The 15,785-nt window shown below is 37.9% G+C and overlaps 2 protein-coding genes across 8 annotated transcripts in view; both read right to left on the minus strand.

Annotated features, from left to right (window-relative positions):
- Nucleotides 1-820: 820 nt before the first annotated feature.
- kars1 (lysyl-tRNA synthetase 1) lies at nt 821-11,187 on the minus strand. Its single transcript, XM_006780135.3, has 15 exons — nt 11,118-11,187; nt 10,238-10,405; nt 9,805-9,943; nt 9,531-9,696; nt 9,352-9,445; nt 8,832-9,018; nt 6,468-6,593; nt 6,186-6,305; nt 4,897-5,059; nt 4,417-4,590; nt 4,172-4,257; nt 4,003-4,088; nt 3,790-3,916; nt 3,523-3,666; nt 821-1,328 (listed from the first exon to the last, which is right to left on the minus strand). The coding sequence occupies exons 2-15, from the start codon at nt 10,375-10,377 to the stop codon at nt 1,254-1,256; spliced, it is 1,827 nt and encodes a 608-aa protein (XP_006780198.1). The 5' UTR covers nt 10,378-10,405; nt 11,118-11,187; the 3' UTR covers nt 821-1,253.
- Nucleotides 9,884-15,785, minus strand: part of nfat5b (nuclear factor of activated T cells 5b) — a 43,786-nt gene continuing 37,884 nt past the window's right edge. For all 7 annotated transcript variants that reach the window (XM_087839065.1, XM_087839054.1, XM_035915008.2 and 4 more), the window contains one exon: nt 9,884-9,943. The gene's annotated coding sequence lies outside the window, so the exon portion shown is untranslated. The remainder of the gene's footprint in view (nt 9,944-15,785) is intronic.

Here is a 15,785-nt window from a genome sequence, read left to right on the forward strand (position 1 = left end):
GAGGGGGCCTAAGCGTACATCTTTCACCATCTTACAATGCTGTGATTGCAGCCATTCCCCAACTCTCTGTGAATGGTACTCATGGCCATTGATCAGTGCTCTTTGAACAGTGGTTGTTGATCAATGGTCATGAGAATTTGCATAATTATGATGTAGGTGACCTCCCAGCCCATTGTTCCTTCAGTGGGCTGGTTTCAGTCATTATGCAAATGTACCGTTTATAAATTTGGGAAAACCTGCAGTCAGCTCAGACTGAAGAAGCCACTTGGATGAGTGAGGAAACGTTTCTCCCACAAAACGCTACATCCAGATGAATCAACTTTTGGAGATTCTTTTAAAGAGCAAAAGCTAAGTTGTTTACACAAACACAATGACAGACTCTTTTGGGAATAACCACAGCAGTAGATGCAGTTAGGCTCATTAGTGGATTTGAACTTTTCATTGTTTGCTACTGTGTTTTGTATGGACTAATATTTGTGATTCCATTGGTGTCACTTACTGTGTTGGGTTACATTCTTTATGAAAAAGAGATTATTTGCGTTTCAATTTTCAGACTCTGTTCATTGAGTTACTAGGTCAAATTTTATGAATACTGAAAATAATAATCCCTCATAATTAAATCCTACCATCCATTTTCACTTGCCAAATTATGCTATAGTGAAAAACCAAACATTAAAAAGTTAAACATACCACATTTTAGAAGCCTTGATATTAAAAAAAATGTATAAATTCAAATGTCAAACTATGAGCACAGGTTTATTCTTGTTAAAAAAAAAAATAGGAAAAAACACACACACATACACAAGACTTAAGAAATCAGTTTACTTTATATGAACTTTATTCAAACCTCTTGGCAAAGGATTATTGTGGAGTCCAACTTGAAAAACTTAGACAAGGATTTTAAGTAGACCTGGTAAAAAGACTTGAGTATTAGAGGGTCTTGAACATTGTTATCATATGCTGTACCCTAAAGCATCCCTTTAAATAGCTCAAAGTATATTTTGATCAGACAGGATTGCGAAAGTGTATGGAATAAAAAACAAACAAAAAAACCCAGAAAATCCAAAACGTGTATTTGAGACCCAATGATTTTCCTTACTGACAGAAATTATCAATCATTTGACAAACTAACATTGATAAAACACAAGACCCAGAAACTCCACTGATGACAACAATGAGGTAAAGGCTCATTCTTCGTCTTCATGCCGACTCCTGCAAAGGTGTGATAGCAGGAGAGGTAAGAGGTCATGTTATTAGACAGAGGTGCCCTCTGATGGCGCTGCTGTCTTATTGTCATCAGGCTTCATGGCTGGGAACAGCAACACCTCCTGTGAAGATGAAAAAATCGAAATGTTAGCAGACAATTCTTTTTCGTGACACAATGATATAACCACTGCCCGGCAGACGTTAGCAGCTCGTTTTTTGTGTTCATACAGTAGCTTCTCATTAACCCATTATTCTTGGTAGTTCTCCAATTCTGTGCTTTTCTGGGGCAGTTTAGTCTAAACATACAAGTCAAGAAAGGCACCATTTTGTCTTACATAGTTAGGCTACAAACTGATTTTTGGGGAATAATTTTAATGTAGTCTCAGTAACTACCATTAACCACACACTAAATAACAATTTGGCCAATCTTTCACTTGTGCATTTAAAGTGTGTTCAGTTTTAAATGTTTTCTGAACACGTTAGTCGACGATCATGTTTCCCCCCCCCCCCTCTAATTTAAATGACATCAGTCATCAGGAGCATCCCTAATAAAAGCAACCCTGGCTCATCCTTTAACGTAACATGATTACAAGCAAGGATTAAGATTTAAAAGACCAAGACACCTAGCATCAGAAAAATACAAAATTAGCCTGGGTAAATAAAAATAAATACATTTAGCAAAACTAAAATAGCCAAGTTTATAAAAACCATGAACCTATAATGTAAGTTCTCTTCGTCAAATGTACAGTGCTTAACAAATTTATCAACTATGGTTTATCAAAACTATTTTTAATGGTAAAATATAATTACTGTTGTTATCCTGTACTTTTTCTCTGTATTATGTCAATGTAAAGCATCTCCAGGGGACTGTTTGCTGTGATTTAGTTTATATAAACAAAACTGAACTGAACAAACTGGAGCCATGAATTTTAATATTTATTATTTTACAAATAAGCATATTGCTATTTTTTGACTGAGATGCCAAATTACAGGTATTTACTTGAATCCATTAATGAAAAAAAATCAGTTTCTGTTTTTGGATGTTAATTCATTTCCAGTCCTCAAATTCAGTTATAATTAGTTTATAAATTCAATTTGTTATTTGTGAAATACATGATAGAAAGTTTTAGTTTAAAACAAGCTTTTGTAAGCTGTGTCTAATGCATTTGTCAGCCACTCTATGGGTAATAAAAAAAAAATACACCTGTGATTATTCTGCTACAGGAGAAACAGTGAGGGTGCCAACTCTAAAACCAAATGTAAATTAATTTAAAACTGGTTGAATGCAATACTAAAAAAAATAATAAAAAAAAAAAAAAAGTGGAATTTTTCACAGAAAAAAAAAAATAGAGAGAAATTTCATTAGAGAAGAAACCATTGGCAGAACTAAGAATGATTCACCTGTTGAAGTTGGAACAGATGAAATTCTTAGTTTGATCCTGACAGCAAAAAACAGCATATAAATATAAACATAAACCTATTGAACACCTCAGAACAGCAGTAAATTGGGCATCCCCATTAGGGACGGGGGGACTAGCCGACTAGCCATCGTTGCTATTGTCACTAGTCAGAACCAGATGTATTTGTTGTTTAATCTAACTGCTTTACATTTAAATTGATACCAAATGTTGGTAAATAGTTGTGTCCTATCTGCCACTAGATGGCGTAGGTGAGCGCCTACGGGTGCGGTGTTGTGACCAGGCACGTCCTACTGGGAGGTGGCCCTTGAGTACACTCGGGTGCTGCTGGAGTGAATATATCTATCGAGGAGGTGGCCGGCGAAAGGGAGGTCTGGGCTTCTTTGCTTAAGCTGCTGCCCCCGCGACCCAACTTCACAAAAGAAAATGGATAATTTATGAATTTGTTATTTTAAATTTTTAAGTGGTTTTCATGAATTTTTGAACAGCATGCCTAATTCATAATGCACGACATAACACTTTTCAGTCACAGTTTTTTTTAGGTTTTGGGATGGTAAATTTTTACATATTTTAATAATACATGAACATTTTTGTAGTATCATGTTTTCATATTATATTTAACATTGCTTTAAGTGTTTTTCTTCTTCTTTGTCTAGACTATAATATGTGATGTTCATAATGTACGATGCGAGGTGCTGCACAGTTAAGCAGCATAATTTAATATTGCCGAACGTGATTACATAATTAATTACTTTGTTTACAAAGTTTTTGACATTAAATGGTTTGCAAATTTTTGTTTTTTAAGTTTAAGACTAGTTGGTTAGTCTAATTTTCCCCCTGGTTTAGGAAAATAGGCAGCAGAACATCTCTAATCCTCACCACGAGGACTTTAATTTACCTTGATGTTGTTGGAGTCCGTGAGGAACATGGTGAGACGATCGATGCCCATGCCCCATCCGGCAGTTGGTGGCAGACCATATTCCAGAGCTGTGCAGAAGGTCTCATCGATGAACATGGCTTCATCATCACCTTCAGCTTTGGCCTGAAAAAGATCCACCTCAAATCACTGACATGCAATACCATCACAGCATAAAGACAGAACAGCAGGAACAGGACAGTGCACTGAAGTAGAAGTGAAACAGGTCATATTATCCTTTAAACACACCTTGGCTTGCTGCTCAAACAGCTCCCTCTGTCTAATCGGATCATTCAGCTCAGTGTAAGCATTGCAGATTTCTTTCTTCATCACAAAGAGCTCGAAACGCTCAGTTAGCCCTTTCTGGGTTCTGTGCCTGTAACAGAAGGGTCAGAAGTGTCAGTATGAACCTGAACATTGCCGTTTTAAATAAATATGAAGGCTAAAGATAGCATTTCTCACCATTTTGCTAAAGGGCTCATGATTTGTGGGTGATCACAGATGAATGTTGGGTTGATGCAAGTGACCTCTAGGAAATCTCCAACCAACTGTGGGGGTAAAAAGCCATTAGCAAGTCAGATTCAATGGAGGAAAAAAGAAGAATAACAGGTTAAGTAAATTTATAAACCACCTTGTCAAGGAGACGGGCAGTGGTTCTGGGTGGAGGACATTCAACTCCTTTCTGGGCACACAGGTCGTCAAAGAATTTACGTGTCTCTAAAAAAGGGAAAAACAGTAAAAGGAAAAAAAATGACTGCAAGAGAATAATACACATATTTCCTAATGATCAACTATTGTAAGGATGATGAAGTCATTTTTCTGAAGCAGTAATTGTTCACATGTGAAGTGTCTGTTATACATTTCACAGATTCTTACCATCACTGTCATAGCTGTCAGCAGGAGGGAACTTCACTCCCATAATTTTCTCCAGGTCATGAGTCATGCTCACTCTTTTGAATGGTGGAGTGAAGTCAATCTCATAGGCCTGTCCCTCTGGACCATCAGGGTGATAAGTCACCTTGTATCCTCCAGTGATGTGCTTCACCATTCCTGCAGCAAACAAAGTGACAAAACTGAAAAGACCCTGAGGAGAAAGCTCTGATCAACTTAACATCAGTTTTCATGAAGCCATTTAGAACATCATCATTGTGCTTCAAAGTCTGCTTTCTATACAGTCATTGGCCAAATAGCAAATCACTAATCCCATTTAGGTTTTAAATCAAGTCACATATTCTAATCCAACTCAATTTATCAGGAGGTAATCTGAGTTACAGCTCATAATGTCATAACTGTTTGTGAAAGAAAACTCTCACTGACCAATGAAATAACATGGCCACCGATGTAGTCTCTACTTACCCGAGAGTAGTTTCTCCGTGATTTCCATCAAGTCATTGTAATCAGCATATGCCATATAGAATTCACAGGTGGTGAACTCTGGATTATGAGTGAGATCAATGCCTTCATTCCTGAACTGACGGCCAACCTCGTACACTCTGTCTATGCCACCGACTACGAGCATCTGTGGGAAACATATGATGGACAGTGTATATAATTCAAATATGGTAGAAAAATACAGGTTAAGAGTTTTGAGTGGTTCACCCAATTTACTAGAACATCAAAAAAACTGATTAAGATCAAGTAAGGTCAGATGTGCTTTAGGTATCGCAGAACCGGGAAATTCTCATCACATGGCAGTAACTCGTGTCTTCAGAAACTGCTGATCGACTGGGATTTTCCCACACAACCATCTCTATGGTTTATAGAGAGTTTTCTGGTCAAACTTGCCTTGATGATGTCAGAGGAGAATGGTCAGACTGCTTCAAACTGAGAGGAGGTACCAGTTAACTCAAATAACCACTTAGAATAACCAATATGCCGAGGTACGCAGAACTGCATCTCTGAACACATAACATGTGCTACAGAAGACCACACGCTACAGTTCAATACAAGTTAGGTGGAGAATTAGGCACAAACAACATGAAAGCATGAAGCCATTAGACTGCTGCTGGTGGTGTAATAGTAGGGGTACACTTTGGGTCCCTTAGCAGCAACTGAGCAACATGCTACTGCCTACCTATTACCAGAATGTACCCATCCACTGGTGGTAACATGCCATGTCACAAAGCTCAAATCATCTCAAACTAGTTTCTTGAACATGACAATAAGTTCACTGTAGTCAAATAGCCTCCACAGTCACCAGATCTCAATGTGAGAGAGCAACTTTGAGATGTGATGAAATGGAAGATTCACATCAATGATGTGCAAAAATTGCTGAGGAATGTTTCCAGGACCTTAATCCTTAATTGAATCTAAGCCACGAAGGATTAAGGCCGTTCAGAAGGGAAAAGAGGGTCTAACTCAGTACTAGCAAGGTGTACCTAATAAAGTGTCCAGTGAGTGTATAACAAATACATTTAATAGTAAGCAGAAGTCTATCTACTCAAGATCAATAAAATGATTCTGAGTATTAGTGATTATTAGTAGTTAGGTGTAGTGAGAGTCCAGGGTTGAAATAAACTGTAAATCTCTTCCATCACATGAGTTGTCACACTGTAAAGAGTTAGTGCAACACATCTGACAGATGCATTTCATAACATTTACAGAGAAGCCTGACATACATGGATGACTCTGGGATAGCACATTACCTTGTGGTAGAGCTCAGGAGCAATCCTCATATACAGGTTCATGTCCAGGTCATTATGATAAGTAACGAATGGCCGGGCCACTGCACCACCAGGAATAATGTTCATCATTGGCGTCTCAATCTGAAGCAGAAAAATAAAACATGAATCAGCACGGCAGATTTAAACTTACAATATGTTTAAACAAATATACAAACTATTAGACCATTATTTTATAAAATCCACACACCAAAAAACAAACAGACAAACACAGATTAGTTAGGTATATGTTCAAATCCAACTTACCTCCAAAAATCCCAACTGGTCTAGGAAGCTGCGTAGATATGTGATGATTTTGGCGCGAGTTATAAACTTCTGCCTCACGTAGTCATTGAGAATCAGATCCAAGTAGCGCTGGCGGAATCGTGTTTCCTTTGATAGAAAGAATTCACATTGGGAAAATATATTCATTATTCAAAAGAGAGAAAAAAAGGTATTTTAAAATGAACTGTCCATCGTTTTACATTTCAAAACTGGCAATATTTTTAGTGGTTTAATTGGAACTACAACATCTGCCCAAAAAAAAAAAAAACCCCTTTCATTGCATTTAACCTAAGTTAAGGCATAAACTAAAACAGCCTTCACTAGATTAGGTGTTTGTTCATGTGAATGTGTTTTGGGTGAATGACTGAGTGTCTGTCAGAGTGCAATGAAGAAAAGCAAGCATATCAGCATTCTTAGAACTGGGTTTTGTCCTGTGCTGCAAAAACAGATGTTCTAATGGTGCCGGTCTGAACTGGAGTTAATAATAAGTTCTGCCTAACAGTACTGTATCAGTGGTGCAGAGTTTTACTTTTACTGGCCTGTGGAAGAAAACAGACTAAACCAAAAAAACAAACCAGATTCAGCCCTGTCTTCTGCAGGTATCACTCAAACAGAAAGCATGCCTAAAGATTATATCGGAGTAAGTTAGCAGTTCATCTGCACAGATATGCTCTTATTTTAACTTCTGCAGTTTTATAGTTTTGCTGTATCAAACAAACGGCAGTGGATGGCAGCAGCTACACGTTCACTTTTCTCCACGTTGGGGCTTGCTGAAGAGGTGGTTTGTTTAAGGACTCTTGCCAGCTTTTTTTCTAGTAAAAGTTTTAATGGTGGTTATAGTAACAAGTGCTGCTGTTTTTCGCTCCATCTGAGGTCACCCCCTCAGTAAGGGAGTCCATTAATAATATTAAACCATCGCAGCATCATCGTCACTGTTGCTGTCAGTATTTCTGTTGAAAATCTGCACGGGCTTAGTGTTGTAATACCTTTTATTCACAAGCTGCTCCTAAATACGTTTCTACTGCAGGTCTATTTCAGCTGCAACTGCGCACTACAGAGTCGTGGATTAAATAGAGCATTGAACAAAATGTTTGCTGTGAGAATTAAAAAAGAAACTAGTTAGTTGATGAACTGTTGCAGCCCAATACTGATTACTGCAGTTCTAACAACAGATATATTTGTTTCCCTCCTCTTAACAGAGGCTAAAGTCTACATTCACAGCAATATTAGCTCCTCTGTAAAAGCTTTCTACTTATTGGACACTGCAGCCAAAGCTGGTTAGTGAACACAAAGGTGATCCTTAACTGTCATTGAATAAATATCATGAAAGATACACCATTATGTCCCATTTAGCCACATACTTTACAGTTAAATCACATTTCCTAATACAAAAAAGGGCATCTTATGACATGACATTAGATGTCTAACTAAAAGTAAAAATCAACGTAACTGAAAGTGAAAGTCACCACACTAACTTGTATTTGAGTTGCAAAACTAAACACTGGTAATTACAGGCTGACTAAGACAAACAACTCAAATGCTGCTAGACTTGCAGTGAAGGGAAAGAAAGTGGCACATGACTATGCTGCAGTGGATGATACTATTATGTCTTTGATAAGTCGTAACATCTACTGTGAAAAAAGGTCTACACTGGAGAAACACAGTAACATTTAAGCCTTGTAAAGTAGAAATTTTTTCTAGCTTGTGTCATTTGCACTTTGTCACTGCCTTGAAGCAGAGCACATCGTGAAATTTAGGAAGGAATGCCTTGGCTGTTAAAGCTAACCTTTGGGTAGCACTGGGTAGCACTCCCATTTATAAATGATTTAGTTCCTTTAAGAAAGAGACGACAAAAGTACCGTTTAGTTTCACTAACACTGTGCCTTAATATATAACCTGAAGAAAAGTACTGGACCGCCTACACATTACAGCTACAGGAGCTGCTCTCTCATGGAATCCCATGGCATGAAGCTCTTGGCAAACAATTTTTGTGCTGATATTAATACCAGAGAAGGTTTGGAACTCACCGGTTACTAAGTAAACAAAGCATTTGTGACTTACAAATACAATATGCACCTCAGCAATTTTGTGGGGTGACTTGCTATAGTGCTGAAATGCTTCTGCTTTACGAATAATACCACTAATAGGTGACTGTGGCATATGTGGGACAGAATGAATTTCAAGAACTGACTGCATCCAATTAAAATACCATGCTTGAATTGGCAGCCTGCCTGGCTAGATGTTATATTTCATGCGCCTGTGGTAAAGGGACTGAAAACAAATGAATTAAAAGATGAAAAGGTGTGGGCCAATACTTTTGTCCCTACAGAGTGTGCTGGTCACTACCTTGTCTTTGAGACCAAAGTGGAGGTGGGGTAGCATGTGCAAACATGGTGACAGTAGAGTCATCTCAATGGGAATTATACTCAGCTCCCCTTTCTTGGTCTTTCCTGGGTTACCGCGGACACCAATGATGTCACCACGGCGCAGTTTGTTGTTGATAGCCACAAAGTCCTCCTCAGACTTGTAGTTTCTGAAAAAAGAAGGTAACACAGAAAATCAGTCACTACAATCTGAAGTTTCCTCGTAAGAAGAAACATTATTTGGAGACGTAAATGCAGTTTTTTCCCTTAGATTTTATAATCATCACAATCAAGAAATCTTGATGAAAAGGTAAATCATCAGCTCATTATAATTTAAATATATCATTATGAATCTGTAACATTTACTTTTACACAATCCATGCAAACCAAAAACAAATTCCCAGATGGGGAGTGTGTCATTCACAGCGTCAAGAGGTGAAATCTCTTTGGGTTTTCTAAAAGAACAAAACCAAAAAAAACAAACCCCAACTTTGTTTCTGTACCTTGAATTTGCCATAACTTGCAATTTGACTCCTTCACCTCGCAAGTCATAGAACAGCAGCTTGGCACCTGAAACCCTCTTAGCATGGACGCGGCCTATCAAACATATATTCAGTTTGGATTAATTACAATTAAGTGCAAACACACAGAAAAAAAGGAGATAGTAAACACTTTTCACTACCTGACACACTGAGAACAACATCTGTCAGCTGGTCTCCAGGCTGTAGATGATTGTATTTCTCAATGAACTCTGTAAGTGACAGGTCCACATTATACTTGTGTGGGTAAGGGTCCTCCGCTGTGCCCTTCAACTCCTGGATGGCCTGAGTGCGGATCTTAAAGTATTGCTGTATTACATGGGAAAAGACAGATGTTCTTGTTGTTAATATATGTTTTTAAAAAGGGTTTAATATATATATATGCACTGAGGTAAAATAACTACGCAAAACTCTCACATTGGGGTCAAGCGTCTCCTCATCCAAGGCATTTTCTGTTTCCTGGTCATTTGATTCTTTTTTTTGCTCCACCTGCTCTTTAACCTTGGCTTCTTTCTCAGCTGCCTTTTTCTCTGCTTTCATTCGCCTCTTCAGCTCACTGAATAAAAACAAAAACAGCAATCAGTGGTTGGATACCACACTTTGCCCTTATGATGCATTTGCAACAAAAAAATAAATAAAAATTTGGAATTCAAAAAAGCCAAAAAGTCACATCATATAACCTACTCTATTATTGTAACCAAAATAAATAAAAGCAAAACAAAAGGACAACATGATTTTCTACTAGCAGAGAGGTACAACAAATATTCATGCAAAACGGTATGGACGAACACATCAGCTCTAATGACAAAAGGTTGGTTGTTTTCCGCACTTGAATGGAAAAGCCACCAACCTTTTGTCACCTCTCCAGCGGTTCCCGTAAATCTGAGCTGGGCTTGCAGCTGTACATGGGGGCGCATATTTTAACCACTGTCCCCTGACCCCACAGGCTTGGCACAGCTGCTGCCTGGCTGCCCTGACCAGACACAGCATGCTGAACTACGACAGTCAGCAGACAGACCTGAGAAAATAGACATATACAAAGACAGTGTACAGTATATGAAGGCTGTCTCTGCTCTGTCCTTCAGGCAAAACTACACCCTGCTGGGGTTGATAGAACCCTCCTATTAGGCAAGACCCTCCAAGATCCAAACAAGTAAACAAGTATATATTTTTACATAATTAGCTTTACACTTCCTGGAATTAGATTCCGGTTTCACTTTCTACAGCTTTACTCCTGGCAAACAAAGATGATCTGGAGGAACGAAGTAACATGCGCTTGGCTTTATTTAAGATTTTTTATATTAAACAGAGCGTCCTTCTAAATAAACAAATCAGCATACATAGTTTCACCCGATAAACCATCATTCGCTAAAATTATAACTGCACATGTAAGACGCCCACGCGATTGCACGATGTATCGAAGTCGTTTAACAATGTATTGTGGATGTTGTAGTTTCACACGTCAACAAGAGACACTTTCGCCACTGGTCTTAAACTAAATTTAGGACTGCAACTACCAGAAACACACACGACTTGAATTCTGGGATATGTAGGCTAGTACGATGCCTCAATACGGGACCTTCACTACGTTTTCACGCTCTGACCTGATGTTTTGCGGTGCCAAACTGGAACTGCCATAACTGTCGAAAGGAAAAAATCTTGGACGATGTGACAAAAGCGATAGAGGTAAAGAGCGGTGAAAATGCGAAAGAAGAAACGAATAAGCTCACTTTTTGCTGAGTTTGTCTCCGTCCACCGTCTTTACGTCTGCCATGTTCTTGATGCAGCGCTCAGAAAGAGCAACTGACATGCGTGCGCCGCAGAAACGCGAGAACTGAGTGGTGCGTTTAAAGGACTGACGGAAACCAGAAAACTGAAACGTCCAAGGATACGTCACAAGGTGGGCTACAGTTGATTTAACAAACGATAGGCCACAAATTACGGCCTGCTGAATGTGGAGAGCTGACCGTTTTTGTTGTTGTTATATTCTAATTTATTTATTAATAAATCAATACATAAATCGGGATTTAATTGCATAGTAATATTACTAAATGTTCTGAAATCTAACATGAACAGAAATGTTTCATAACTTGTATGTTGTCGCCTTCATGCTGCATGAATGCGTGTTGTTTAATTTATATCATCTTTCAACACATTTAAAGCTGTAATAAGGTAGGCCCAGTTTATTCTCCCTCCATCCTAAGCTTAGGAGAAACGTTTAAAAACGATTTTGCCAGACTTTATTCCATTAAATGGCGCAATAAATAAATTAACTCTCAGTTACAGATTGCTTTATCTGATATTTTGTTGCTACTTATTTCATTAAAAAAGGGTGTTTTGGTAACAATATACTAAATGATACTACTATTATTTTCTGAAACATAATCCTATGTTTCATCAGAAAATAATCTACATAAAGCCAGTGTGGAAAAACAAACACAAAACTAGGAATACCTTAATTTGTGTTAAGAAGGCATCCAAATAATAAACTAAAATTAATAAAAGTCGTGTCCTCCTCTCATAGCCAAGTAATAGTTTTACACCAGAAACATGAAATAAAAACCCAACTAGAACTTAAAGTAAATACATTTATTACAGATAGCAGCAAGTTTAACAGAAAATTAATTGCAAGAGTAAAAATGTCCCAATAAAAGCCAGATATATGAAAGTTATTTATTTGTTTGTTTGTTTTTTTTAATATTTTGGGTAATGATGATTTGATAGTTGTTCACACGGTAAGAAACAGAAAGGAAGATTTTTACACCTTCGGATGTTTACTAGAAGAGTGGTTCACTTAGGCTTTAAATATGGCAGAGAAATCGAAGTACAATTTGTAGAGAATTTGTGGCAAGGATAATTATCCACACCTTTTCAAATTGCAGAACAAACCTAGTGTGCCCCACCTTTTACTGGTCTCACAGGTCTGAGCAAAATGACTCGTGACAATTAAAATGACATCCTGTTGAACAGGATGTCCTGAGGGACATCAGAACCACTGCACAGTAAACAACTGGTATAGACGGAGGTATGACTCACATCTCCTAACAACGCCTTTAAGTAAGATGGGAACAAAGAAAACACACATTTGTGACCCTTGTCTAAACCAAAACACAAGAAAGCATCTTTAATTGTTGCTGAAAAGTTAGCATTTTGACTAACAGAATTAAAATCAGGCAGAAATTGTAAATAACAAAGAACATCTATTTTGGTTTCTCCTCCTTTAGTCTAAAAATGGGAGAGGCTATATAGAAAAATATATGTTCAAAAAGTAATAGATCTACATTTAAAAAGGTTTATTAGCTGCATAGCAGTTTCAGAGAAAATTTTTTTTTGCATCTGTGTCGAACAACATAAATGCAATGGGTACTTCAGTACAAACAAGTCAGATATGACACAAATTGCACAACACATGAATCCACCACAACCTCATTTATCTGGTCACTGTTGTCGAGCACTTAAAGCGCACTCAAAGTGTTATGGCTTGAAACATTCGATTTAATAAGGACTAACCATCACCGGTAGGGCCAGCGGGGTGTTAAACAAGCAGATATGGTAAAACGTCAATCTGACTGTTGCTACAACATCTCGTTAAGGCACGTGTACAATCTTTATGGGTGTTTTAAGCAGTGTTTATGGTGTAAAAAAAAAAACACAAAACAACTAAAATGTCTGTGACTCTGATGACATAATATTAATAGGTTATAATAAAAGAAAACCACATCTTGTTCTACTGAAAAAGAAAATTAAATAAAATGAGAAAAACGAGAACTTTTTTCAAAACAAAACAATCCCTCTTGTTTTCCATACACGACGGTGTAAATGAGGGAAACACACTCATATCTGATCAACAATTACACATAATATACACAACTGAGGAACCCCCCCCCCCCTCAAAAAAAAAAATAAAAAATCACCTCCCCCTTATGTGTACCATTCATTCACTGTGTCTCAAAATGACACTTTTACAACCATGATGCACATTTAGGATGATTTTCATTGTAAAAATACTGCTGCCCTGTTTTTAAGTATTTGGTCACATCGGTCCTTCGGTCTAATTACAAACCATAAATAAACATGTGACGTCAGCTTAATGGTGTAACTACAACTTCTGCAAGTCACAGAAGGAACTGTGCACAGAAATATCCATCGCAAGGTGCCTGTATCAGCATGTGTGCATGTCTCTTTGGGGGATGGCTGCCGAATCACAATCTGTGTCATTCACAAAGTTAGAAACACAGCTCCGATTACAATTTGGAGACCTACCAACACACAAATAAATTAAGATATACTTCTCTGAAAAGAGGCACAAGTACTAAACTGATAAAAAAAAGAATTAGTATCTACAAACAAAAGGAAATTAAATCATAAATATTCAACACTGGAAATATTAGTTATTAAACAAAGTCACAAATTGAAGAAAGCCAGTCTCAGAAAGCTCTTTTCTCCAAAGACGGGTTTTCTTCAGGAGTCGCGTCCCTTTAGAAACCACTCCAACTCTTCCAACTGACGCCCTGTAGCTCCACACATTACATTAATCGAGTTTACATCGTCTCCATCCAAACCGACAGCTAAATCAGATTTGAAAGCGTGGAAAATGTAGCGGTGTTGATGTACTTCTGACAAACTATACACAGAAAACACGGCAACAACGAGGCGTAAAACGGAGCCGATCCTATCAGAGACCAGCACCTTGATCGTGCACACACTTTAAAGGGAAACTAGACATGACATTGAGGGGAAAAGCGTGAACAGTAGAACAATGTCTAACAATAAAATCTGTAAATTCTGTAAAGGAAGAGAAAAAAGCTACGCTGATCTTAAAGCTAAAATGCAAGTCTGTAAAAACAGAATAAAAACTCATGAGCCATAAAACTGGCCTTCCATCATTCCTGGATTCATTCAGAGCAAGATTTGAGTCAAACTTTGGTCCAGAGGTCACTGGCAAACTGCTTACGGCGACATGAACTGTACAGTACAGTACAGTATCCAAACTGTACAGTATCCATTTACAAGAAAACATATGTAGCGGGCTCTATTCGTGCATGTTAATACACTATCCTGGATGAGATGTGCAGTAGCATTAGTGAATCCTGCTGCTTTTTCAACATTCACTGAATCAATCACATTTATAACCTGCTGGAAAGGCTTAAAAAAAAAAAAAGTCTACTACTCCTGTTCATGCGTGCCTGCCGCAGAATGACACCAACAAAATGACACTAAAGCACACAATGAAAATATAATATATATATTCTACATATAATATATTCTGCTCTAGGTGCATGTATATATACGAGATATAGGTCATCTGAAGTTAGCATTTAACATTTTAATGCAGGTAATGTAAGTTTTTCCTGATTTGTCCAGTTTTCCAGCACAGCTTTTAGGAATCTAATATGTTAGTACGATGCCAGGTCTCTCGTGGAAATTCGATTTTTAATCTCAATGAAAATTTTTACCTGGATAGATAAAATAAAGGACTAATAATGTTTTAGCTTTTTCTGTGAATGAACAGTGACAGTTGTAACATAGATGTCAAAAAGTCACACTGTTATAAAACATTTTTGTTATACAGTAACTACTTTGGACACATTTAGCGATACTGGCTTAAATCCGACTCTCGTGGTAATTTGTTTTTATGATCCATATTCATATTCACTGTAAACAATGCAGAAGAGGCAGCTTCAGGCAAACTTGCTGCCTCCTGGTGATGATTTTTTTTTTTTTTTTAAATGCCTTAAATTTTGTCACGCCTTCATTACAAAGCCTGTACACTGTGGTGGATACTGCAAAGTATTTCATACTCAAAAAGACACTGATCAGCCACAACATTAAAACCCATCTTCCTAATATTGCATGGGTCCCTCAAGAACACCTCTGGCGGAGTCCTGATCTCTGGTGGCGAGGATCCTTCTGGACTTGGTCGGTAGTAAATTGAGGACTCCGTAGACCAGGCTTGTTCCAGCTCAAACTGTCGATGCTTGGGATCTGGGAAGCGTGATGTTCCTTGAGCTGTATTTACGGTGGTCAAACAACAGGTCCAGTTATCCTGATGAATGTCAGGAACCAAGTTCTCCCAGCGGGGCGATAAACTGCATTAAACTATTGAAGGTTTTATTATTGTGGCTGACTGGTGTGTGTTTCACATCTGCACTGACCATCACACTGACGAGCTTTGCTTGAACTACAAATATTTTAGTTTATAGTCATCAATCTACTCAACTGGCCTTGACAAGACCGATTTGCAGCAAAATATAACACAGAAAAGTACAGTACACCTAGTGAGCATCTGAGCTTCCATCATCAATGAAACCAAAGTCACTTTGTGACAGAGACAACTAAAGCGGATTTATTTACATTATCGGGTGCATGCTTGCTGCTACAACAATGAAATATTAAGC

Source organism: Neolamprologus brichardi, chromosome 1 (genome assembly GCF_056152115.1).
Source record: "Neolamprologus brichardi isolate AB-2024 chromosome 1, ASM5615211v1, whole genome shotgun sequence".
Lineage (NCBI taxonomy): Eukaryota > Metazoa > Chordata > Actinopteri > Cichliformes > Cichlidae > Neolamprologus > Neolamprologus brichardi.